Raw genomic sequence first — 24,660 nt, 5'->3', positions numbered from 1 at the left:
GCATCCTTCACTACAACATCAAATTCCTAACAAATGCACAGATGTCCTCCTGTGTCATTTTCAACTCTCAAACCCTCCATCTATTCTAATCCCCTAAATAATGTAAAAGGACCTATCAGAATCACAACTAGCCATGCACAGGTAGGAAGGTAATGTGAATGCCTCGAGCTAGGGTATTTTAAAAAATTAATTATTATTTAACAATTTGAAATATTTTACTATCATCTCACAAGTGAAGAAATTTATGCCAAAAATTGAAAGGAGCCTATAAGCAAGGCAAAACCACTACAGCCCCAGGGTACAAGTCTCAAAGACCGTAAGTCTTGTTTTCATTCAGCTTTTTCCTAGAATTTGATAAAATTGTATGTTTGTCTGGTTTTTTGTTTGTTTTTAATTTGCAGATTGCCTACAATTGCTTTAGTTGCACTTGGATAGGGATAAATATGTACTAGACCATGTCTGTGTCGTCTATCTCGCTCATGACACTCGGATGGAAAAATCACATCCTACAGCCAGGATAAAATCCATTCAGCTGGAACTGAGATAAGCAACGGACTTCTGTTCAAAGGACTGTCATGGAAGAGTCAGCATCCCGATACAAGCAGAAGGAACTCTCGGAACCAGCAGCTGTGCGAGGAAGCGCACACCTAACTGTTCCTGCAGATGAGCTTGGGATTCAACGGCAAGAGAAGGCAGCAACCAGCAATCACACACCGCGGAGATAACAGCTCCTCCTCCTCCTCTAGTGAGCACATGCGGCATAGAGGTTTTCCCCAAGGGAGCATCTTGACCTACCTTTCAAATAAGCAACAGATGACTGCAATAAACAGAAAACATACATACATGCACTTATACCTTACAGGTCTGCTCATCCACTAACATCCCCCATCCTTCCAGCCAAAATGGCCAGGAATTAATTTCCATCAGACTTTTGAAGTTGTTATCTCTAATTTGCTTCCCCACAATGTGTGTTTACTTTGCAAAATCAAATTCATGCTTAGAACCCGGAGCAAAACACAGAGGGCCCATGGAAAAACCTAGATGTGTACATTACAGAGAAACAATGGAAAGTGGTTCGACAAATAAGAATTACAACAGTCTATTTTGTGTACTGCTTGCTTAAAGCTACATGAACATTATAACCAAAGCCCTTTTTATTCCTACCACTTTTGTCAAGAGAAGAGGAAATAAACATAGCTTACTGCTAGAGGAATAAAGGCAGGGCCATAAATACCTATCATGCATCATAGCTACAGAAAACAGTATCTCCTCCTCTTTGAGCAGATGATGATCTTTCTTACAGCTCAGCAATGCAAAAAGGCAAAGTATTCCTCAAACCTGCTTTTTTCTGAGCAATTTAGAGGTTTACCATTGCTGATTACGATCTCAAGTTGAAAGCATGCTGGAGGACAGGAGGAGACTACAATAAGGAGAAATCTTGGCTGCAGTTTTGCTAAAACCTGATCAGGAATGGGAGAATAAAGCAGAATTTGTCAACTCAACTGTGGAGCGCGCTCTCATCATTCTGTTCAAGGCATCCTGTTTTCACCACCTCTGCTGTAAAACATCTTGATCAAAACTGTGGTTTTGGTCGATGAAGTAGCGAATAGGTCTTTCAGTGCAATTCCCTGTTTGAGAAGGCTTTTGTTAGCAATTGGCTGAGCAAACTCCCACTTCACAGTAGCAGCTGTGAACCCCGCTGAGGGCATCTGTTGGGTTGTTAATACTTGTTGGGAAGTATCTCGCTTTAAGTGTGTTTTGTTTACAAAAGGAATTCCTATGCTTTTAAACTCAGTGCTAACGATACTGCGCCTCCTGTTTGTTTACATATAATGTTCGATCCATGTTGTCTTTGTTCTCTTGTACTGATTTTCCTCCCTACAGGGGGCTAAACATATCAAAGGGGTTTTTTGATTGCCTTCAAGTTTCAATTGAGTTATAATAATAACGGCCTAGATACAGAAAGGTTATTAAATGAAGTGTTATAAGAGACTGCTGGCCCAATTCCTTCCTTTCTAGCCAGCAAAAAGAAGGAGAAACTCCATGGAAGCTAAAATTCAAACGGATGTCGGAGTAAGCAGGACCTACAAGAATTGCTTCTGCACCAGCAGTGAGAGCAGAACAACCCTGTCCCCTCCTGTGGCTGTCACTTCTCAAGGAGCCCTGACCGCCCAGACTCAGCTGTCCCCCTGCACATCCTCCACACTACAGCCCTGAGCCCTGCAGGGGCTGCTGGAACCACATCAATACTTCGGGGCACGTGAAGGGATGCAAGCGTTAAACAGGTGCATGCTTCCTTCCAGTTAGCTCACCAATACCAACCCCAGGGACGCAGAGCTCTGCAAAAGCAGTAAAAAAAGTCCCGTCAGAGTATCTTTGTTAACAGCACATCTCTAAAGCCTCTAAGGAAGTCTATACTGCCATTTAAGCAGCAAGCCCTTCCCCAGCCCCGACCCACCAACATTCAGTGTTCAGGCACAAACAGCCCCAACCTCCAGCGAGGAAGGAACCCTCCAGTGTATCCTATACAACACTGGCATGAGGATGGAGGATGGTCCCAGGAATACACTGCCTGCCTCACCAGCAGAAGGTCTGAGGCCAGTTCCTCTCACAGTGATCCGAATGCCTTGAGACAGAAGGAAGGTCGCAGAGGAGTATGGAGACTACACTGCGTAGGCCTGCTCTGTAACATCCACAGCTGGGCGTAAGGAAGAGCAGGAGGCAGGGAAATGATCTGTCTACAGAAGCTGACCCCCATGACTAACAGCTGTTTAACTACAGACGTGAATATTCAAATTCTTGCTTAAATACCTGCAGAACTGGTGTCCAGTCTGAAACGGCTCCTGACTGCAGAGTTCCCTCTTGCAGACATGTATTCAAAGGAGACTGAAAAGGTTTAGGCTTGCCCTTCTTGTGGACACGGGGTAGGAGGACATTTATAATCCAGGGTGGCTCAAGTGGATGCTGCTCATCGAGATACTACGTGCTTCCTATGTACGTACAAAAGCAAAGGCGTGTTTTTGGACAACCACTCAGAAACTTTAGGAAGAAAACAGGAGATACCATCAGAATTCAGTTTGAACATAAAAACACTGCTGTAAGCACTCACATTCATGGAGGAGTGCTACAGATTTAATGTTAATATGCAAGAATTTAATTTTGGCTTCTATTTGCAAACTAATACCGTGTGTAGTAAAATGTTTTCCAGCAGTTACACGGACACATAAGTTTAGAACAGCAGGAGAAGAAACCAGTGTAATAATTACGAGTACTCCTTTTCTGCAGGATCTCTCCTCTTCCCTGTGTTCTTCCACCAATCTACACAGGAAATCTAGCAGATGTTTAGCTCATGTGGTTATTAAACATGGTTCAGACAGGTCACTATTGGTACATATGTTACTTTGGTGAAGATGTATTTCCTGTTCACATCTTGCTCCTCCATCCTATCCCAATTCTGATTTTTTTTTCCAAATATGTTTTCAAAGAGACATGATTACCACCTCAGAAAGACATACCCGACAGAGCATCTCACAAAAGTAAACATTTATTTAATACCAAATAAAACTAAGCTGCTCCTGGGTGTAACTTGCAGACCCAAGGTCTCAATTTGTGTTTATGTAAGCCAAGCTGGTGCTGCAGACTTATTCCTGACATATACTGATGTGAAATGACAACAGAATGAGCTTCTCACAAAATAATTTATTCACCTGTGCACCAGACGATTCTAGCCTGTGTTAAGAGCCAGGGGCTGTGACGGTACTTAGCTGACTTTGTACTGAGATCCACAATCCATTAAAGCTTTCTGCCGAGAGATGTTGTATGACAGTACTTGAGTTCTGTATTGATACTGTTACCTGTAACCCACCGTGATTCAGCAGTGCTTTACAGGGCTGCGGCTGAGCAACATGAATGAGCAATCAAAGCAGACTTTCCTGGTGTTTGTAGTTTTGCAGGGACTGAATCTCAAAAGCAAGGTAAGTCATCTGAATCAGACTTCCACAGTCTTCAAAATAAAGTGCTAGAGCTGAAACTAGACCTTTGCTGTATATTGAAAACACGTGAAGGAAGCAGCCACTCTAGAGAGTTGACTCCACTTTTGAAAGCCTTGTATCGGTGCGTAGGATCTACACATTCGCTATCCCGCTACCGTCACAGTCTGAACGCTGAGGATCAACACACACACACTATACATCCTGTACACATGGACATGGCTGTATCCATACAGCTGCATTACAGCAACACTATCACTTTCATACTGCTAGTTTAATTTCTGATTTCTTCTCATTTTCTGCCTAATGTGAAAGATGTGATGTATAGACGAAGGATGACCAACACTAGGCTTCTGCTTATCTACTGGACCTTACACATGTCTGTGAGCTCACGACGTGCAAGACAAAAAGGTCCGAAGAACACATCAGCGTTTCAGAACAACCACACGCTGGGGACTTTTCTTAATTGATTCAAAGTAATTACCACTTATTGGGGAAAAATAGAAAATTAAAGCAAATCAGCAACAAAAATATCACAGGACTAAACTAAAAATATAAACGGAGAGTATCTCGCCAAAACCACATAAAATGAAGAAAGGCTTCTGCTAGTGTGCAAGACCAGTGACATCTTGTGGGGGTTTTACAGAAATGAGTTTACAGAGGGACAGAGCAAACTAGTCTGCAAGGTTGTGTAATTAAAATAAACTCTACTTCAGTAGTTCATTTAATACATATACCATTAATAATTTTTGGTAGAAATTAGGCTTTATTGCTTTTATAATGAGGAATGAAAATTTAAAAAAAACCCACAAAAACTAGATAAATAGCTTGTAAGAAAAACTTTGAAAACAAAAATTAATGGAGTGGAGTCCATACAGCTCTGCAGCAGTTTCCTCTGCTCTCCCAGGAAGTAGTTATATTTATCACTTAAATATTACTCATCCAAAATGATAACCGCATAAGGGTGAAGTTACAAGAGACTAAACAAGGAATTATGTTGTAAAGGCATACGGTCAAACATAAAAATGACATTCACACGTAAATATTTAATAAATAAAGCATGGATAATTATGCTCTTCCTTCCCACTGATTAACAGACTATGCCAAATTCGTTATACGTACTTCTTGAGAAAGCAAAGTTAGATCACAATTGAAAACTAAAATAATATATCCTACTTTCCAGTACAGTATGCAAGATTTGGACCCTTCAGATTGTATCAGAGTATACGAGTTTCTGGAACAAATCTTAAACTGCTGTGAAGTGTCATAACTCAGCTAGATACTCAACTCTGACACTTTACAACAAGCAAAAATGTTTCGATTTCTTTTTCTAAACAAGTTTGCACCCAAGCTAAGTTATAAAAACATAACATTTACAACTTGAAAGATGATAGATTTTCCTACCATAATATTCATGTGTTCATCTTATTTTCATTTACCTGAGTAGCCTAAGTAAACAGATTACAAGGCAATTTAAACATATTAGCTAATACAAGGTTTACTGGACTTCTCATATATAGAAATGTACTTTGACACTATTTGCAGTTTTACAAATACAAAATGAATAAGAATTTTAAAACATATTTACTGAGCAGCCATGTCTTTGATATCTGTACAGATCAATAGGTGCAGTGGAATTATGTACAGAATTCATCATTTTTTAAACAGCTTTTGTGCAACCTGGCTGTAATGTGCATTTAAAGAACTGCTTTCAACATCACAGATCTGTAATATTTACTGGTGCCGGAAACGGAGAGTACGGAATAGGACAACAGCTTCTAAAATAATACTGTGCTATGCAGACATCTGTACATAATTCAAATAGTGCATATTACTCAATGTCTGATGAGGAATAATAGTTAGCTGCTAATACAGACACGGGCATTTACAGGTATTAGGTTTGTTACAGTAAGTATGGATGAATAAACTATTCCATATATAAACATTAAAGGAAAGGACTTGCATTAGGAAGTTATGTAATAAATAATAAAACTTTCAATTCAACTTGCAGAAGATTAGTACAGTAGGAAAAAATCCTTTACGGTAGCAATGAAACCATTCAGAAGCATTGTCAAATCAAAGATAATTCAGTTTTATTTTATAATCATAGCAACTGAAAGTAAAAAAAACCCAACAAAACAACATGAAGAAAATTAATTTTATCTCTGATAGTTTTGTTAGTGTACTTCTGTGTTATTGTACCTGTCAGATGTTTCCTCCTCTTTTTGTGCTCTATTCACTCTATCACTTTAGATTTTTTTATTTTTTAAAAAAATTTCTTTAGTCCAACATAAATCCACAGACACTAAAGCACAGTGAATGTGCAATTTGCAGACTGGCGTGAGTGAAAAACTATTGGAATATAATTACTTTTACGAGGTAAGCTTGGAGTAACTCGGAGGAGAAAATTTGCGCTTCAAGTACTTGAGAATGTAAAGTGGAAGACAGCTTACAACAGTGATTGCTGACACTTTCCACAGGAAGGTCACAGTTGTGATAAAGGCAACATCTGCAGAAAAAAAAGGGAAAATAAGTAATGGGAGCTGATAACAAGAAAACTGGAACTTCCATAGTGCAAAGTCAATAAAACGTTCTTGTTTGCTTTTGCTATTGTTCAAGACCAGGCAAAATTAAATTTGAAAAAAAAAAAAAAAGAAAAAAGAAAACATGAAAGAAAAAAGGGTCAACAAACCAACAGAAAAATAGTTAACATCAACATTTTTTTTTTTGCCAACTATTTCCTTTAGACAGGAACTTCGGAGTTCCTTTAAGGTCCTTACACTGTTTTGCAGGACAGAATAATTTTAGGGAAAACAGAATCTCAGTTTAAAAGCAAGACTTTCTCATAATAAAAAGTTAAGCCAGCTTATTTTTCTACTAGTAAGAACAATTTTTACCCACTATAATACAAGTTCCTGACCAGAAATTGTACCACCATTTTGGATCCTTTATTCCATATTCAAATTCTTTTTCTTGGAAACAGTCAAAACAACTAGACAGAATGTTTCTTAAAACCTCAGAGGTTAAATCAGAGCCCAAAAATTTAAAGGGAAAACAACGTTGTGATATTGCCACAAGCCACAGTGAGAAGCTATTGTTTTGTGACAAACACTAACAAGATCAGTGACACCCTACACTTGCTGCTGACATTTTTTGATCGTACTTGCAATGGTGGGGTCATAATTATCATGGAAAGATCCCAGAACCCAGGTAACTTGAAGAATTGGGGTTTTTTTTCTTTTTTTCCATTATTTACAAATGTGTATATTAAAGAATTTACTACTCTTTAATGAATTTTTAAAGACTTTCAAAAAAACTTCAAGAAAAGTTAAACTTCACCTACCTAAGAAAGCTCCAAAAGACACTCTGCCTATACCTGTTTCACAAAGAGGGAAAATGAAAATGAAAGGACAGACTTACAGGAAATACAAATGCTATGTGAAAAAAACCCCAAAGAGGTTAGCTGCATAAAAAGGAAATTAAAAAGATGTTAGTAGCCTTAACCAGAGTATTACTGCCTTTCACGTGACAATTGGAATATTTTAAACAGCAATTAAACCAAAAATACTTTGAAAAGAAAGACATTTCCTACTTGATCACGGGTTAAGGTTGTAAGTAGGCAGGAAGTTTTCTTACATTTGACCTCAAGGTAAGATTTACTGTAGAGAGAACTTGATCAGAACTGTTTTAATGTGAATGAAAATTCACTTCAGAAAATGCAATAAATAAATGTTTTACTGCTCCAGCTTTGCTCATGCAAAATATTTTGTAGATTAGATTTCAGTGTACAAACTTGTTACACAGTTTTAGCCTAAGCTTGCTGAGGCACACGAAAAGTTTGTGTAACGTGTCAGAGACACACGCCTAATAAGGCCATCGTGTGCAATTCATTCAGAAACCTAAAAATTGATTTACTTCCATGAATCACAGCTGTAGAGCAGCATCAAATATTTTTGTCTTTCTAATTTTAGTGCCCTGTCATAATTATTATATCATTTCTTTGGGAGGAGCTGATGTGTATAAGCACCATCATTGCAAGAAACATTTTATTTGCCAATGAAGACAAGCACTATTGGAGTGGATCATTTTCCCTGATACATGGAAGTTGTTCTATACTTTGTACTGCAAACCCTGTTCTGTAACTTCGTTTACACTACATTACATGCAGAAAAAATTTTTCTCTCCCTGGTTATAATGTGACAGATTAAAGCACTAAGTAAAGAATTAAGCAGACTAACTAAAATGCATTTTCTCAGATGAACCGATTAATAACACACAGTACAATATATCTTTACAAAAGCCCATGAAATTGCAGCCTTTCCAGTACTCTTAGTGATGGAAAATACAGAAGTCTCCAGGCTGCAAGAAGCCATGCAAGCATTTACTCACTCAGTTGCTCGGACTTGTCCAGGAAATGCACGAGGATAGTGAAGCATTACTCTTTACAGAAAGGCTTGCAAGAAACTAAGTCCCTGCAGTTTTCACACATCTGGGAACACCACCTAAAGGGCTTTCTCACTGAACAGCACCTCCAAAGGATGGAAGGACTGGCTGTCACCAACACTGAAGACTTAGAAAGGTGAAGCAGCAAGTTCTGCTTTTTGAAGTTCCTGGAAGTTTGGGCTACGGAGTCAGTACCTGTGTCTGCTTCTTGCTTGTTCCTTTCATTTGTAATCTGGCTGTGGAGATTTAGGAATCAATCCCATAATCTCTACTAAAGAGCCTGCGCATCAGTGGCAGATGAAAGGCAGACCTGAAGTAATGCACAATACAAGTACAAAGCCCAGCAGGGTTGTTTCTTCATGAAAATTTGACTCCTGAGAAATCTGGGAAATAACAGAACACCTGGGACAGGCAGTGAAGCCTTTACTGATTAAAAAAAATAATTATATACTGTAAACACACTACCCAGTGTTGAATACTTGTGACAGAAAGTGAAAGCAGAACTATGAGACTCTTAGAAACTACGACATAACATTTAATTCTGCTATGAGAAGGGACAGTGGAAGAAGGGCAATTCCTTACTCACCAGCTCCTGGAAAACACAGAGAGAAGGAGCTGGATTCTGCTCCTTGTGAGCTATTATCAAAATTGTTACATTTGTAAAATCACACTAAGATTGAGATAGTTGTTTTTACTGAAGGATAATTTGATATGAAAAGAACTAAGTATTATTTTGATGCTCAGATCCTTGACTGCTAAGATTTGCAGTACATGTTTCTATGATTCTATGTGTTCCTTCATCTTGTGAACTATGAACACTCAGAACCTTCAGATACAGTACTGACATACTGCAATTTAAAGCAAAGCAAGCTTACTATAAGCCTAATATAATTATGAAACAATTATTCTTATATAAAGTATCTACCCTAATAGCCTTCTGCCTCACCCTCTAGCAATACTTCAGCTCTTTTAAGCTTGGGGTTAGATCTAATGAGGTCTACTTGGTCTGGCATACAAAATAATTCACCAACTCAGTGAAAGATCCTGATTTTTTAAAATCGTATCCACTTCAATAGTGCAAATCTCAAAGCCAATTTAAGGTATGCAGTTTGGACTGTCAAGACCAGATGAAGGCTGGGAAAAGCATGCGTAGTTTGACTAAGGTTTATCAACTACATAAATCATACTAACAGGAATAAAGATTGTCAAACTCTAGGAGAAAAGGACAAGAGAATATTTTAGCCCAACATTAACTAAGCCTAATTTCAACTCGTACTTCTTACGAAAGAAATAGAGAAAGCTGTACTTCACAAAGCATAACATCACCTATTCTTAACTTAAAAAAATGAGAAAAAAAAATCAAAATATTAAGAATATGAAACACAGTTCTTTGCTAAAATACCTTTATCATTACTTACCAAAGTATTCATTTAGAAATGCAAGAGAGGCCACATAGCAGCCAAGACTGAGGAATTCAGCCACCACCATTAACCAGTGCCACGTTCGTATAGTCAGTGCAACCATCAAGAGCTCGGTCAAAATGAGGGCGGTGAAGGAAATGGCAACGACATGTACAAATTCAGATTCAAAAAGCAGCAGGGCTCCATACATCAGAATACCACCTAGGAAAGGCACACGAGTTTAACAATACACTGAGCAACGACATTTCAGTGTGCACACTGAACTTTCGGTCGCTTATTATGAAAACTGGCCCGGTAATTTCTTTTAAGGTAACAACATTGATTTTTCTAAAAGAACAGAAGTGATGTTGACTGGACTTTGTGCATGTGAACTAAAATAACCAAAGTAAAGCTGTCAAGAAATAAAACTCTTAGAAAATTAAACACCTTTTAGTGCAATATATCTGATGAACTGCTAATTAACCTCATTTTATCAAGTGCTACAAATAATTGAGATATTGTTGAAAGTGTAATTACCTTTAACTGATTACATAATTCAGATTTCTTCAACAGTACTTCTGCCATTCCATGACAGAAAACTACTGTGTAAATACATGCAATGTGGTGAGCACTCACTAAAATTTTTCTGGATTAGCATTTAATTAAAATCATGTCCTTTTTTAGGCGACGTGCATCAATAAAAACACCAATCCATGCCGTGCTTTGAACAGGCCTGGCACACTCCAGGAATATCGATTTATGAGATAAACAGAAAGCAATATATATAACTGCTGATGAAATGGTAAGCTTTGGGAATTCAACCTGCAGCTGAAAAACAATACTGCCAATAGCAGACAAAAAATTCTCAGTTCAGTAACATTAGGACTCTCTCCTACCTTGGTAAATACTGATTAAAACCCAGATGAGGAAGGTCTTAAATGACAAAGATCTTCCCTAAGGGAAACAAGTGAGAGGACAGTTAAACACAACTTTAAAAAAAATAAATCTACTCAGTTCATCTATTTTATTAGTTCATCTCTAGAAAGACATTTTACAAGTAAAATAAGCAGCTTTTGAAGTGATATAGGCTAAAAAACTCCTACTTGTTTGTACGATTCCTCATTGCAAACTTGTATAGAAACTGCACAAAGTCTAAATGTGGGGGTAGGACAGTTAGGGCCTCAAACAGCCAAGATACTTTACCTTGCAATGCTCCGGCTGGTTTTCAGATGGATAATTTACAGTAAAATCAGTTTATTTTTTATTTAAAATTTTTTATGTCTGTTTTGTAAAATGCAGTTTTCAAGAAGAAGAGCACTGTGTACTTACAGACCTAAACCTCAAGCAGAACTGTCACTTCTAAATGCTGGATCACTGCAGATTTACATTCAGAGAATAAACATGTCTATGGTAAGTTTTCAGCAAGCAGCTATTACCAAATACATCTGAAACCTTCTTGTGATTGTGAATGTTACAGATTGAAACATATGCATAAATCCAAGAATCAATGCTGTACATCTGCACATGACTCGTGCATTCCATGAAGGCACTGAGGAAAGATATGACAATTGCAGAGTTGAAAGGATATGCATTGAAAAGGCCAAAATGGCAAACTAAGCAGTGGTTTGGGGACAAAAGAAGTGATCCCTCTGGAACAGGGAGGAATCAGCACTTCACAAAGAAATGTGCTTCACTGCTGCAGAGAGTGATGAATTAACTCTTTCTGTGACTTCAGGATTGGCTACAACATCTTGGATAATTCATGGCAAGGTGCTAAAGACATTTTTGTGATTTTGTATATAGCCTAGAATGCTGGTGACTGAACATATGGGAAAAATTCTCATACAAGCACAAGGAAACATTAGATTTTTTTTTTTCTCCTATGAGTGCCTACTCATTTTCCTTTGAGTACTGGACACTGCTTCTGCCTTTGACCACAGCTCCCAATTAGTGAGATCTGTGAAATAAGAATGAGCTTAAGTTTTGGTTCACCTTTATGGAACTAGAAGGGGTAAGCCACTCCTGAGCCTCTAGGGAATGCTGCACAAGAGGCTGTGAATAATTTTCAGATGAAAGCAGGGAGCACTCTTACTTGTGCTTCTTTGTGAATTTTCATCAGCTTTTCTAGTTATAACTCCGTAGGAGCCACATCAATAGTAATACTGAACCACTGCGTCCTCCAGGGCATGTGGCCACCCCGTCTCTCTGAACCTCACTAATTTTCTCTTCTTCTTGCACCAGAGCAGGAATCTGTCAATGACTTGTGCCAATAGCTCTTATACTTTTAAAAATCTGAAAAGTATTTTCATCACTAGCATATCCCAGAAAAGAAACCAATTCCTACAGAATTACAGTCCACGTCAACATGTGTTTGACTAATACTGGCTGAACAGCGTTGGTAGAGATTTGCATTTAGAGTCCATGATTTCAAAAACGATGTACAGAAACATGTAGGCTTCATAGCGTCACGACTAAGGTGGCATTATGGTAAATTGTTGGAATAAACACTCACAATAAGATTGCCTTGTAATAATGAAGTCAAATGTAGCACGTAAATCACTTTTTGTGCTACTCATCCATAATCACTCACTGATCAGCACCTGCCCCACACAATGCACCAAACCATACTCTCCACTGTCTCTATGTTCTCTTTTTTTTTTCTTCTGAAGATAATGACTTGGGTTGTATTTATTTAATATTCATCGAGGTGCAACACAAGCGGGGAAAGCCAGTGACTCAGCATCTCCAAGAACTGTCATGTAAGCCTAAACAAAACACTTAGCCTGTATTCATCTACCCATCCTGGGCACTTTCCTAGCACAGGTTAACTTCTACTTTGGAAATAAGATGCTTCCAAGTTCCATCAATAGGTTTCCGCTGGCAAACTTACAGCTGCCTTTATCAGGTGTAAGGCCATGCCTTTTTGAGATTAATTGTAGCCTGAAATCTCATAAAGAAACTTTAAAGATTTGGAACAGGAGAAAGAGAGAATCAAGACCTCCAAGAGATGAGAAAAAATTCTCCCGGACTACCATAGCTAATAGCTAATTTAGTACAATTAAAAAGACAAAGGCTCAGAAAAGTTTGGACCTTCTTTGATGACTGTCTGCTTTTGAACATTTTGGTACATCTTCAAAGAATCTACTACCCCTAAAAAGACTATCTGCTTCTGCCTTGGATCATAACTTTTCTAGCTGTCAGTTTAAGATGGAACACAAGTACTTTTAAAAAAACTTATTAAAAGAGAATCTTGATATTTGTTTCACTGTTGTGGGTAAAGAGTTTGCAGGTATGTGCAAACATGGAGAAAGCACTATGTGCAGACAGATGATTCAGGTAAGGTCCATCAGTTAACAACACCTGTTATTTAAAGACAGTCAGCTTTTGGAGAGGTCAGTAGTAAGTTCTGGGGGGTAGGGGGAAAAAAAAACCAACAAACCAACTCTAAATTAATCTACCAGTCAAAAAGGAAAAAGGAGCTGTGAAAAGGTAAGCATAAGTAACTCCAGATCAGAGATCCTGGGGACAGACTCAAAGCAACTTTTACATCAACATACCTTCATGTTTGAATTATTTCAGTTCAACCACCGGTGACTTAACAAATGTATTAATAAAACTGAGGGGAACCTTTGGTACCATGGATTAATTTCATAGTACAGAAGCCTGCATTACATTAGTTGTGCATCTGTCTTGCATGAAAACCTTAAGAAAATTATTGTAAGAATATAGAGTTTTGCACACTGGAGATTTCAGCATTTGGTTCGTATCCAAGCACTGAGGATGTGCATACCTTTGTGAGGTCCTTATAGAGTTCTGGATATAGCAATGCCATTTCTGGCTTCACGTCCTGATCCAATACTAGAGAGAAAACTGGAAACATAGTATATATGGTTGCATACCTAGGGGAAAGGAAAGCACATAATTAGCACTTCTGTATGATATGATTTTAAACTGATCTGAGTTCAATTATTCTGTTTATGTAACTGGAATTAAACTGTTTTTTCTACCCAGTACTAAGGCAAAACAAGACAAAACAAGCACTATATTCCAGACATCACGGTATACAGGTAAATGGATGAACAAAAATCTTAACAGCTCTGCAAGTGGCTCTGGATTTCAGTATGCACATACCAGATGTATACTCGAGTATATACTTTTCTAGAACTTAGCACAACTATCTACAAACATTTTGGAGGTCTACTACTGCTTGCCTCTGCAGAGGCTGGTGTAATCAGACCTTGATTTGACTATGATTTAAGTTACTATTGATTTAAGTTGTTACTGTTACAAGGAGGACTTCTTGGGACAGAAGGGGCAGAGAGCAGGGACAAACACAAATATATGCGTATCCCTCAGCTGTATGACTTTGGGAACCATACTCCTAAAGCAGCTTCTGCAACAAGACCAGGGTGCTCCTAATCCCGCATACATTCATCTGAACGGAAATCTACCTGTCAGACTTGAGTAGTACACTCTCAGAAAGCTTCACAGTCAGTAGCTTCAGTTCCACTTTTAACAGAAAAAAAAATCTGTGTTTCTCACTGAGGCTTGTATGGCAATCTGTGTAACCGCTGAAACCAGTCTGGGAGATTTCCTCTGTTGTTTTCACCCCATATGTGAAAATGGTTATATGGCATCTTCTTCTAAGGTTATACAGATCCCTTTCTTCAGAGAACTGGTAATAAGGCTCTATCCCCCATGCAGTCCATATTCATAGAATCATAGAATCGCTAGGGCTGGAAAAGACCTTAAAGCCCATCCAGTGCCACCCCCTGCCCTGGGCAGGGACACCCTCCACTAGCCCAGGTTGCTCAAAGCCTCATCCAGCCTGGCCTTGAACCCCTCCAGGGATGGGGCATCCACAGCTTCTCTGGGCAACCTGGGCCACTGCCTCACCCCCTGCACAGGAAAACATTTCTTCCCAATATCTCATCTCAATCTCCCCTCTTCCAGTTTAAATCCATTACCTCTCGTCCTGTCACTGCATGTCCCTCCCCAGCTTCCCTGTAGGCCCCCTTCAACCTAGTTTGACTTTTCTTTGTAGAGACTCATTTCAGGTTTTGGTAACATACCAACAATAAATGTATGAAAAACGTGGCAGACACCAACTACATGATGTTATTTAACAAGTTAGTTTGCTGTATTTACTACCAGGTATCATAACTCTTGGTTTTGACTTACCCTACCATTAGGAATCCTTGGTACAAGGGAACAGATGCAAAATAGAAGACTGATGAAAATACAGCCTACAAAAAGCAGGTAATGATATGCATTAATATAATTCTATATATACAGAACATTACAATAAATAAAAAAATAACAATACTGGTTGATTAAGATTTTTTGACATTTCAAAGATAGACAGTGTTTTTAACTATTCAGAAAACAAAGTTTTAAATACCTGCATAGTTGAAATAATAAGGCCTCGATGCATGACAAATTGACCAAGTGCTGCTGATCTTTTGTAACTGTTTCGACCATGCACCATCAGCAGCCGCCCTATGTGTTTAAACTGCGTGATAGAAAAGTCAGCTGCTAGGGAAGCTTGTTTACCCTCCTAGAACAAAACAAAAATATTCCAAATATGAAACCCAGTGCAAAAGATGTGTTTCGAATGTCAAAATTCTAAGCGATAATTACTTTTAAAAGTCCAGTTTGCTTTTACTTCAGAAATCAACTCTGCAAAAAATCACAAAGGACAATTTTTTGTGCATATTCTAAGGTGCAGTGGCTGCAACAAGTTTACTCACCTATCCTGCTTCTTTCAGGTGAATGCTACACAGAAATAATTATAGTGTTTTCTGCTTTTCTTGCTTTTTGTATTTAAAAAAATAAAGCAGAGGACATAGAAGCAAAGAAAACATTTGTTCAAAGACTAAGCATTTTTATCACCTTACAGCATACTTTAATTAGAAATGATGAATACACTACTGTTTAAGAATAAAGCTTCTAATCCCACGTTACTATACTACCATGTAGCATATATTTGACAATGAAACTGTTAACATTACCTTGCCTTCAATTCCAATTCCACAGTCTGCTGCTTGAATCATGCTGACATCATTTCCTCCATCACCTGGAAAATGTCACTGCAATATTCAGCTCTTCAGAGGTTTTACTCTCCTGGCCTTACAGTATTTTAGAAACTTCTTATATACTTTTGATTTCTTACAATTAATCTATGGATTATCATTAATTACTTCAGCAATCAAGACTTTTTCCTGGGGAATAAAGAAGATAACCACACCTTTCTCATGGAACGGCATTTTCTGCTACAGCTACATAATACCTGGCTGTTGATAAAGAATCCTCTTCGGTTCTGTTTCAGCTACTTCTCAATGGTGCCATCTACTGCTTAAATTTATTACAGATTTTAGCTACCGCAGATGAAGACCACGCCAACAGTTACCTATTGCACACGTGCGTTTTCCGGTGTGGTGCTGTAACAGTTTCACAATATGAGCTTTTTGGGTGGGAGAACATCGGCAGCACACCACAGCAGGACACTGACAAGCCAACTCTACAAATTCATGCTCATAATACTTCAGACAAACCTAAGGAAAAAAATACACTCACGTTTACTTGCGATCACATTCAATAAAAAGATACTCTAACACAAAAACACAGTATATTATTTTATGAAGTTTTGCTTGCACAACGTCCATCAGAAAAAAAAAAAAAAAGCCACATTCTCCTGACTGTGGTTTTATTATTTTAAACTGGTATTTTCTTCATTTAGAGAGACAGTACACTTTGGGGATAAGAGAAGAGACAATACTAAAGCACACTGCACACAAACTCCATTCCGTGACCATACTCGAGACCAGAGAACCGATAACGTTTGCCCATCTAGAACATATATCCTCTAATTAGCACACAGTGAAAAACAAAAGCATCTCTGAGGACAATTTGAAGTACGGGTAAATATTGGAAAAAAGTTTAAGAGCACTAAGACACCGATACTTTACTTTTTGAACATAAGCATATAGATAAATGTAATTTGACTGGAGCCAAGTTCTTACCTCAAGCGAGTCCCCAGATATCACCAAGGCACAGTCATGCTTCCTCCTAAAGGCATTTAGTTCTAAGTGAGCCTCTCCTCGAGTAGCAACCTTCAATAAAAAACACCCATTTAAAAGATTTTGTTATATTCCTAAAAAAACCCCTGCCTAAATAAATCATATTTTGAGAACTCGTACCCAGGCAGCCTTCATTCTTCAACAAGTGTTCTAATGCTGTGCAAGCCCAGTGCCCATGGGATGCGACTACAAACCTTGAATCTTACGGAGTGAAAAAGTAATCCTTAAACAAGGAAAATCTATGTAGTCAGCTGAACTGGTTCCTCACCAAAGTAAACGAGGGCTAAAAAATTAATGAATTAATTACATAAAGTATCTTAAGTTCAAGCTGACCTAAGTCTTTCCATCCTGGCAGGACTAGAGAAAAAATAGACAAAAAACCTAAGCAAACCTCAAAACTTTCATTTATTAACCAGTAAAATATGTTCCTAGAATAATACAGAATGTTCACACTACGTTTCTTCAGTTTGGGTAAGCAGACAGAGATCCCAAAAGGCACATAAAAATGCTCACTAGTACTAATCTTTTTGGATCCTACATGAGTATGCAAGAAGGATCAAGTGACAGAATACGAATGAACGATATAATTTTTTATTTACTTAACTATTGTTTCAGAAAGGCTCAGCTGTGAAATACAAAAAGTGGTCAAAGGTTACCAAATGGATTTTGGAAGGTTTTGAGCTAGAACACAGAACATGAAAAATTTAAATTATAACCAGATTTTGAGGAGTTTTGTGGGTTCCCCCCCCCCAATAAAAGATCAATGTATTTTAGAGCCATCATACAAGACCAAGTTCCAAGCACAGAATAAAACAAACTCTGATTACACTTCTAGTTTTGGCTCTGTCAGTACCTTGATTAAATATCTTAAAATATATGAGTCTTAATTACACCGAACATGAAGTTTTGTCTTTGGCCCACTACTACTCAGAATCAGACGCAGTCCAAAGACCTCTCTCTCCAGATGGGCTCTACTACACATAAAAACTGAGTCACATTAAAAAGCACCTGCAAACAGAAAAACCCATACACATGCCCCAGTTCAGATCTTTTTTTCCTCTTTTCCCACAATTAAATACGTAAAGAGAGAGCTCCTTGTCTGCCAGCTGTTAGGAGCCCCAGATTGCATTGGCCCGTTATAATCTTTCTGAATCACAGAGATTAAGAGATGTCAGCAGTCAGTGCATGCTGATGAGCCATAATCAGCCTCTCTGTTCTACCTTTCACCTACCAGAGGTATATTTTTCTATTTTGTAAATACCTCTAGAACAACGTACCAGTTAATTTCATTACAAAAATGAAGAAGCTGAAACTTCTAAGAATAAAAAGGAAAAGCATTATAACCAACATTTGGGAATTTTGCCCATTTTTGGGAAGTCGAAGTAGTGAATAATTTTTTATTTACTAATAACTAAAACAGAAGCTTTAGAGTGCTTGGTATTTTCTTACATTAATCCAGCAGTTACTTCTTTGCAAAAAATACAGCTACAGAAATAACCCCGTATAAATCCATTTTCTAACTAATTTAAAACTTTGCGTACCCTAAGTTAACACAATTTTATGCTGATCTCTTATTACCAGTTGAGGTAAGGAAAATAAAAATCTGACTCAACTAAATAGATTTTGTTCAGGAAGACTTAATTTGTGGTGTTACAACATGGAAAGGTCAACAAAAATTGATCTGAAGTTTTATCAGAAGCATTAATAATGTAATTGCAAATAGTAGTCTGCAGGGCCTAATTTGCCATTCTGATGTTTCAGAAGAAACAACATTTACATGTAAATTATATTCATATAATTATTTCTGTAGGTGCAAGTGGTTCATTTAGAACAAACACAGACATATTATGTCTGATCACACAGCATCAATCAATGTCTGGAAAATCTATTTTTGTTTGGCTTTATCAGAGTTGACGCTATGCAAACATAACCAAGACGTATAGGAAAAGATATTCAGCTTACCTTTCTAACAATTATCTTAAACAGTTTTAATAAAACGCAAACAGATACCATGATATACAAAAAAATGTCAAATTTTCTCATACTGAGTTGAACTATGTCTATAAAGACGACGTTGGCATCACAGTTTAATTCATCAGGATTAATTCTGCTTGGGTCTAAAGAGTTCTATTAATGGAAATGCCGGAACACCAAGAACCACATTTCTGGTCCTAAATTTCTGGACACACTTTCCTACTGGCTCAGCACCTCACACAGACCCCTCTCCATCATTTTTCAGAGGTACCTTACTATGGCCATTGTGTAAGTGAAGAGAGTAGAACAGATGTAGAACCTGGGTCACCCGAACATGGCTACAAACATTTCTGTAGCATATCAACAAATCCAGAAACCAGCACTCTCAAACAGAAGCAATGCTTTGTAATTCTACATCCTTGAATAACAACCTAAGTACTACTCTCTTGACCATTATTACGACACTCAGTACAATAACCCATCAATTTTGAACAAGCAGCCAACTACTAATCAAATAAAGCAACGCTGTTATTAGCTGTCCTTTGACGAGCCAAGAAGAAAGTTGGAACTATACTTACAGGTCTGAAAATGTGAATATCTTGAGTCCTAGACACTAAGTGAGAACTTTTTGCAATGCAAGTTGCTGTCTCCAGTTTATCTCCTGTTAACATCCATATCTGCAAAAGAACGTAAAAGTTTACTCCATTTGACATTAACGTGTCTGTTCTCCAAATCTAAATGACATCTCCTACCTTCTTCTGTTACCTTTTGGGATTAGATTACCAGAAAAAATATACTATTTTTTTTTTTTACTGATATACAGCATTTTTAACTAAGATTGATGAAGAGTTTTTAATGCAATAACACACAAAGCAGAAAAGAACTGTCTTTAGGCAGCTCCATTCCCCTTCCCTTCTCACATGGGCCAATGTCTCAATTTACACAAAGACATGGTGAAACTCTGGGGAAACCCACTGGCATAGCTGAACAGCAGGGAAAGCATAAAAGCCTTTCCCTATGGCCCTGACACTACTTTGATCAAAAGAGTGAGCTAACATTTGTCAGCAAAATGATGTGACACAACTGTCCATGACCCTAGTGAGAATCTATCGGAAAGCAGCAGCCAAGCAATGAGACAGCACATTCTGGAGGAACGGCAACAGTCCCAACACTCCCCAAAGAGGTCCTGCCCACACAGAACTGGGATGAAGGCATTAAAGTTTAAGGAATAAGGTTGAGAATCCATCTGTTCTTAAAGTGAGATAGCCCTCTCTCCCTCAGCCCCTTACCAGCAAGAAAGTTGAAGGACATCTGGACGAAATGCCATTAGCCCTGGACCAAACGGAACAGACCACACAGGAAGAATGACTTAAGCTGCAGGTGTTATTACTGGACAGTCACTAAGTTAACAGTTGCAATTTTATTAAACTGTAAGCCTCCGTCTCCCTCTTTTCCTGTTCATCTCAGGTAAGATCCTTTTCATTAGTGTCCATGTGGTTCAATGAGTGGACAAAAGATGTCTTCTCATCAGGAACTGAGTAACCTATAATTTTACGACCTATCTACAGCTACTACTGTGTTTCCAGCCTGCTATAATGTTGGTTGTAATTAAAGCCAGAACAGTTTTTAATGCTCTGAAATACTAGAACTAATCATTAAAAAAACCCCCAAAACACAAAAAAACCCCTCCAACCTAAAGACTGTCACGCTGTTTCATACCCATTTGTAGCAGGATATACCGAACAACCAGAAGTGACCACATATAGAAAAAATATCAAGAGAAAATACAATATATGAAGTACTAAGTGCTTTGCACTAGTTACACCATACTAAAAAGAAATTTGATGTAACATAAGGCTTTAATCCATACAAATATTTTTCTAATTGGGCACGTGACTGCATTACCAGTTAATTCACCTGAAAGCCTTTGGGGAACAGCAACTAATTAAAACCAGAATAACAAAATAGCAGACATGGGAAAGGGCCTCTGGAGATTATCTAGTCCAATTCCCCTGCTCAAAGCAGGATCAACTACTGCAGGCTGCTCAGGACCACGTCAAGACAATTTTCAACATCTCCAAGGATGGAGACTCCACAAACTCTCTGGGAGACCTGCTCCAGTGCTTGAACACACAGTAAAAAATTTTCTTCTGACATTCAAGGGGAACTTACTTTATATCAGTTTGCATCCATCGCCTCTTGTGCTTTTAAATGGCTCTGTCCTCTTTGCACCCTCCCTTCAGGTATTTACAGCCATTAATAAGATCCTCCTGAACCTCATCCTCTCCTAACTACTGCGGGTGGCCAAGGCCGTCCCCACAACCAGCTTTCACATCGCTGAACGATTTCACCCTGTTTGCTACCATGAGGACTAGCAGAACATTTCTGCTCGATGACTCCTCAATCACCTGTGTCAGGAAATTACTGTCATTACACTCCAAAATTCTCCTGGTTTCCTTCTGCCCTCCTGTGTTGCCATTCCAGCAGATATTGGGGTGGTTAAAGTCCAGCGCAAGGACCAGCATGTGCAAATGTAAGGCTTCTTCCAACTGTCTGAAGAAGGTCTCTTCTACTGCTTCTTGATCAGGCAGTCTGTAGCAGACACTCACCATCATGTCGCCCACATGGGTCTGACCACTGATTCTAACCCACAAATTCTCAACTGGCTCATCACTAGTCCCAAGGCAGAGTGCCACACTCCTGCTCCCCTCTCATGTAAAGTGAGATTTCCCACGCTTGCTGCAAAGCAGTTTGATATTCTGCTTCAAGCAGAATGTATATAACCTTGCCCACTCCCCTCAGGTATTCCTCGTATCTTTACTTCAAACCCTCTCTCAAATGTATTACTTCTAAATGTGCAACTGATAGCTGTCGAGCACAGCCTGCCCGTGAACAAAACACAGCACACACTCTTGTGCAAAGCTTCCGACACTGCCCCTGCAACATGACTTGAACAAACTCCAAGGGGAGTTCCGAGCTCTAGTTGAAACAATTCACCTTTTGATCTTTGCTGAGAATTCTCCTGAGGGCCAAGCCTGAAAACACCGTTATCATACGAACCTCGTGCCAAACTCACTTAGTGCCAGCTAGGACAGTTTACTGCAGACGTTACCAGGGGATACATGACTGGGAGTCACACGTATTCATCCATTGGTAGTCTTCCTACAGACATAAGCTTAAGACCAGTGAAAGCTGTGGTGGACAAGGGAACTTTGCACACAACGTCTTGTTTGTTTCTGCTAGCTCATGCCCAGAATGTGCTTAGGACTTGGCATATTTCTTTCTTGAATACAGACAAATATAATTCATGTCTTGTTAAAAAAGAAGTTAATAAATGATAACCTGTAGTGTCAGCAGTGTTTAGTACCTTTATTCCAGCATTTCTTAGCATCTCCAGCGTTGGTCTAACATCTGCTTGCAGCTGATCTTCTACTCCAGTGAGACACAACAACTCCATTTCTCGCTCCAAACTCTCTACAACAGCAGCAACCTTCAGGTTTCTATCATGTATGCTTAATTTCGCTTGGTTATATCGACTCTGTTTGCACAAACACAAAACCGCTTAGAGTTTGCTATGACTCAAAGCATACATTCAGTCTACCAATCAGTTACAGCATGGATTCCTTAGGCTAAATGTTTTTCTTTAAATATCTTTGATGAAGAACAAGATTAAAAGAGTTAATTTTACTTTACACCCACTACTATACATGTTTTTTTCCTGCCAAACCACCTCAAGGTAATGCCTTCTGAAGAACAATTAAGAATTAGGCATCTAAGCAGGAACTGCCCGTATCTTTGAGAACAAGCAGATTTTTTAGGTCATGCTGAAGCTGCAGAACTAACATTACGCTAGCTTCTGGGAAAACACTGTCCAGTGACATAATAAAGCAAAACCATATCCTGTGTATGACTGCAGAACAATTACTAATGAATGACAAAATCTCTAACACATTGTGTGCCATGCCTCAACTATCGATATTTCAAATAGGAATCATCTTTTTTTGCCACCTTAATAGAATAAAAAAAGAGGCATGTTTGCCATGAAGTAACTAAAAATGGTGAAACACAAGATCACTCTGTCCCTTCATACCTCAAAATCTTGATACTGTTCTTCAGTCAGTGATTTTTTGGCAACAACCAGCGTACGTAGTCCTTCTCGTGCCATATTACCACACTAAATGGACCAAACCACAGAACAGTTATGCACATATTCAACTGTATGTACACATCTTATACTATATGCTAACAGAACATCTGTGCCGTAATGTTTGGCACTTGTTTAGACTATTTTGGAGATGCCACAAACGGAATAAAAAGCAATTATACTTCAGGTCCACAAATGAAGTGGTATGCTATTGGTAGGCCAATTAGATCTCCTCTCCTAGCCTAAAGAAAATCTCTTCCAGGTTGAAGTTTTAAAATAAATTACAACTATTTTTGAGGCATGTAACAGAGCCTACATTTTCTTTTTCCACTGAATATACTTCTTATCAGAAAAATAGCTACACATTAAAAGTAGCCATGGAACAGCATATCTTAATGAAAAACAAGGCTGTCCAGTGCAAAACACTTATTGATTTGACCTCATAAAGCTAAATAAATTAAACAAGTATTTTACAATTAATTGTGCATCATTATCGCCAAAAGTAATTTTTATGACATTCTGCTAGGTCTTGAGGGAGTTTAATTTATTCATGTCCCCGCATAAATCAAACTGCCCTGCAGCAGATATTGATTCATATTGCCAATACCATTATGAACATACATGGTGTAATCATTGTATTAACATATTGTCTGTATGTACGGTCAAAATAAGATGATTGCTGGTACCTACTAGAGCAACACATTGAAAAAGATTAATCAGTTTTGAAATTCAGTCACGAGATGTTTTATATTAAGTTTAATAAATGTGGCAAAAAGATACTTCAGTTTGGCTGCAACCCTTATTAAACTTCGTCATTCATAATCACACCTCATTCTAGGATTTGATAAAACAAGGGCACTTCAGGATAAATAGGTTTATAGCAGAATACTGCTCAGAAGTAATTAGGTTTCATGTGAAAGGTCAGTCAATGAAAAACAAATTTCCTTGTTTTAAGTAGGAACGTGTTCTGCTATGACTACCAGCTTTGCTTTTCCTGTGGGTTATTAGAGAACTGGAAATAGCTCAAATCCCTTAAAACCCATTCAGGATATATGTAACTGAACTTCAAAACCTATGACTGCATTGGCTCAGGTTCTCATTTAAACCTATTCCAGTAATACCTGATATTTTGATTTTCAATTTTTAGTTTTTAGAAAATCTGAATTTTTATAAATTTGTTTCTTACCTCTTCTTCTAACCAATCATTGTACTGTACAATAGTGGACATCGCAACATCTGCACCCTTCATGTAAAACGTAATGTCTCCTGAAGATTCATCCTAAAATTTTACAATAGAAATAGAGGGGAAGGGGGAATATCTGTTTATAGAGTCAAAACAATTACCTACCAATAACCTACTTGGCTTTTGAAGTAGTCAATGGATTATCATTTACAAAAGATGAAGTACCTTGCCAGGAGGTGGGTAAGTTTTATTACTTGATGTTACTACTTCCCACATCTCTGATTCCATCAAGATGCATATTCCCTGCTTTCTCACCTAAGAGGATCAGTTTTAACTGAAGTCAATGTAGCAGACCCTCAGCATCTCTGCCACTCTAAATTTTCAAATAGCACCATTATGCCCCCTCTAACTACTATTTTGTTTCTTTGGTGGCATATACTATGTAAGC

General features: G+C 38.2%; 1 protein-coding gene across 1 annotated transcript in view; it reads right to left on the bottom strand.

Annotated features, from left to right (window-relative positions):
- Positions 1-6,057: 6,057 nt before the first annotated feature.
- The window catches only part of LOC104469116 (probable phospholipid-transporting ATPase IIB), a gene marked incomplete at its 5' end in the record, with an annotated part of 41,747 nt that continues 23,144 nt past the window's right edge, over positions 6,058-24,660 (bottom strand). The window contains 14 exons of the mRNA XM_010083490.1: positions 6,058-6,498; positions 7,333-7,365; positions 9,851-10,054; positions 10,729-10,786; positions 13,623-13,731; positions 15,014-15,078; positions 15,234-15,389; positions 15,844-15,908; positions 16,242-16,386; positions 16,855-16,944; positions 19,464-19,562; positions 22,253-22,423; positions 22,976-23,059; positions 24,216-24,308. Coding sequence (XP_010081792.1) covers positions 6,362-6,498; positions 7,333-7,365; positions 9,851-10,054; positions 10,729-10,786; positions 13,623-13,731; positions 15,014-15,078; positions 15,234-15,389; positions 15,844-15,908; positions 16,242-16,386; positions 16,855-16,944; positions 19,464-19,562; positions 22,253-22,423; positions 22,976-23,059; positions 24,216-24,308 — 1,509 coding nt within the window. The remainder of the gene's footprint in view (positions 6,499-7,332; positions 7,366-9,850; positions 10,055-10,728; positions 10,787-13,622; positions 13,732-15,013; positions 15,079-15,233; positions 15,390-15,843; positions 15,909-16,241; positions 16,387-16,854; positions 16,945-19,463; positions 19,563-22,252; positions 22,424-22,975; positions 23,060-24,215; positions 24,309-24,660) is intronic.

This window comes from Pterocles gutturalis, unplaced genomic scaffold (assembly GCF_000699245.1).
Source record: "Pterocles gutturalis isolate BGI_N339 unplaced genomic scaffold, ASM69924v1 scaffold42825, whole genome shotgun sequence".
NCBI lineage: Eukaryota > Metazoa > Chordata > Aves > Pterocliformes > Pteroclidae > Pterocles > Pterocles gutturalis.
Note: the sequence above shows the minus strand (reverse complement) of the source record. Positions and strands in the feature narration are given on the sequence as shown.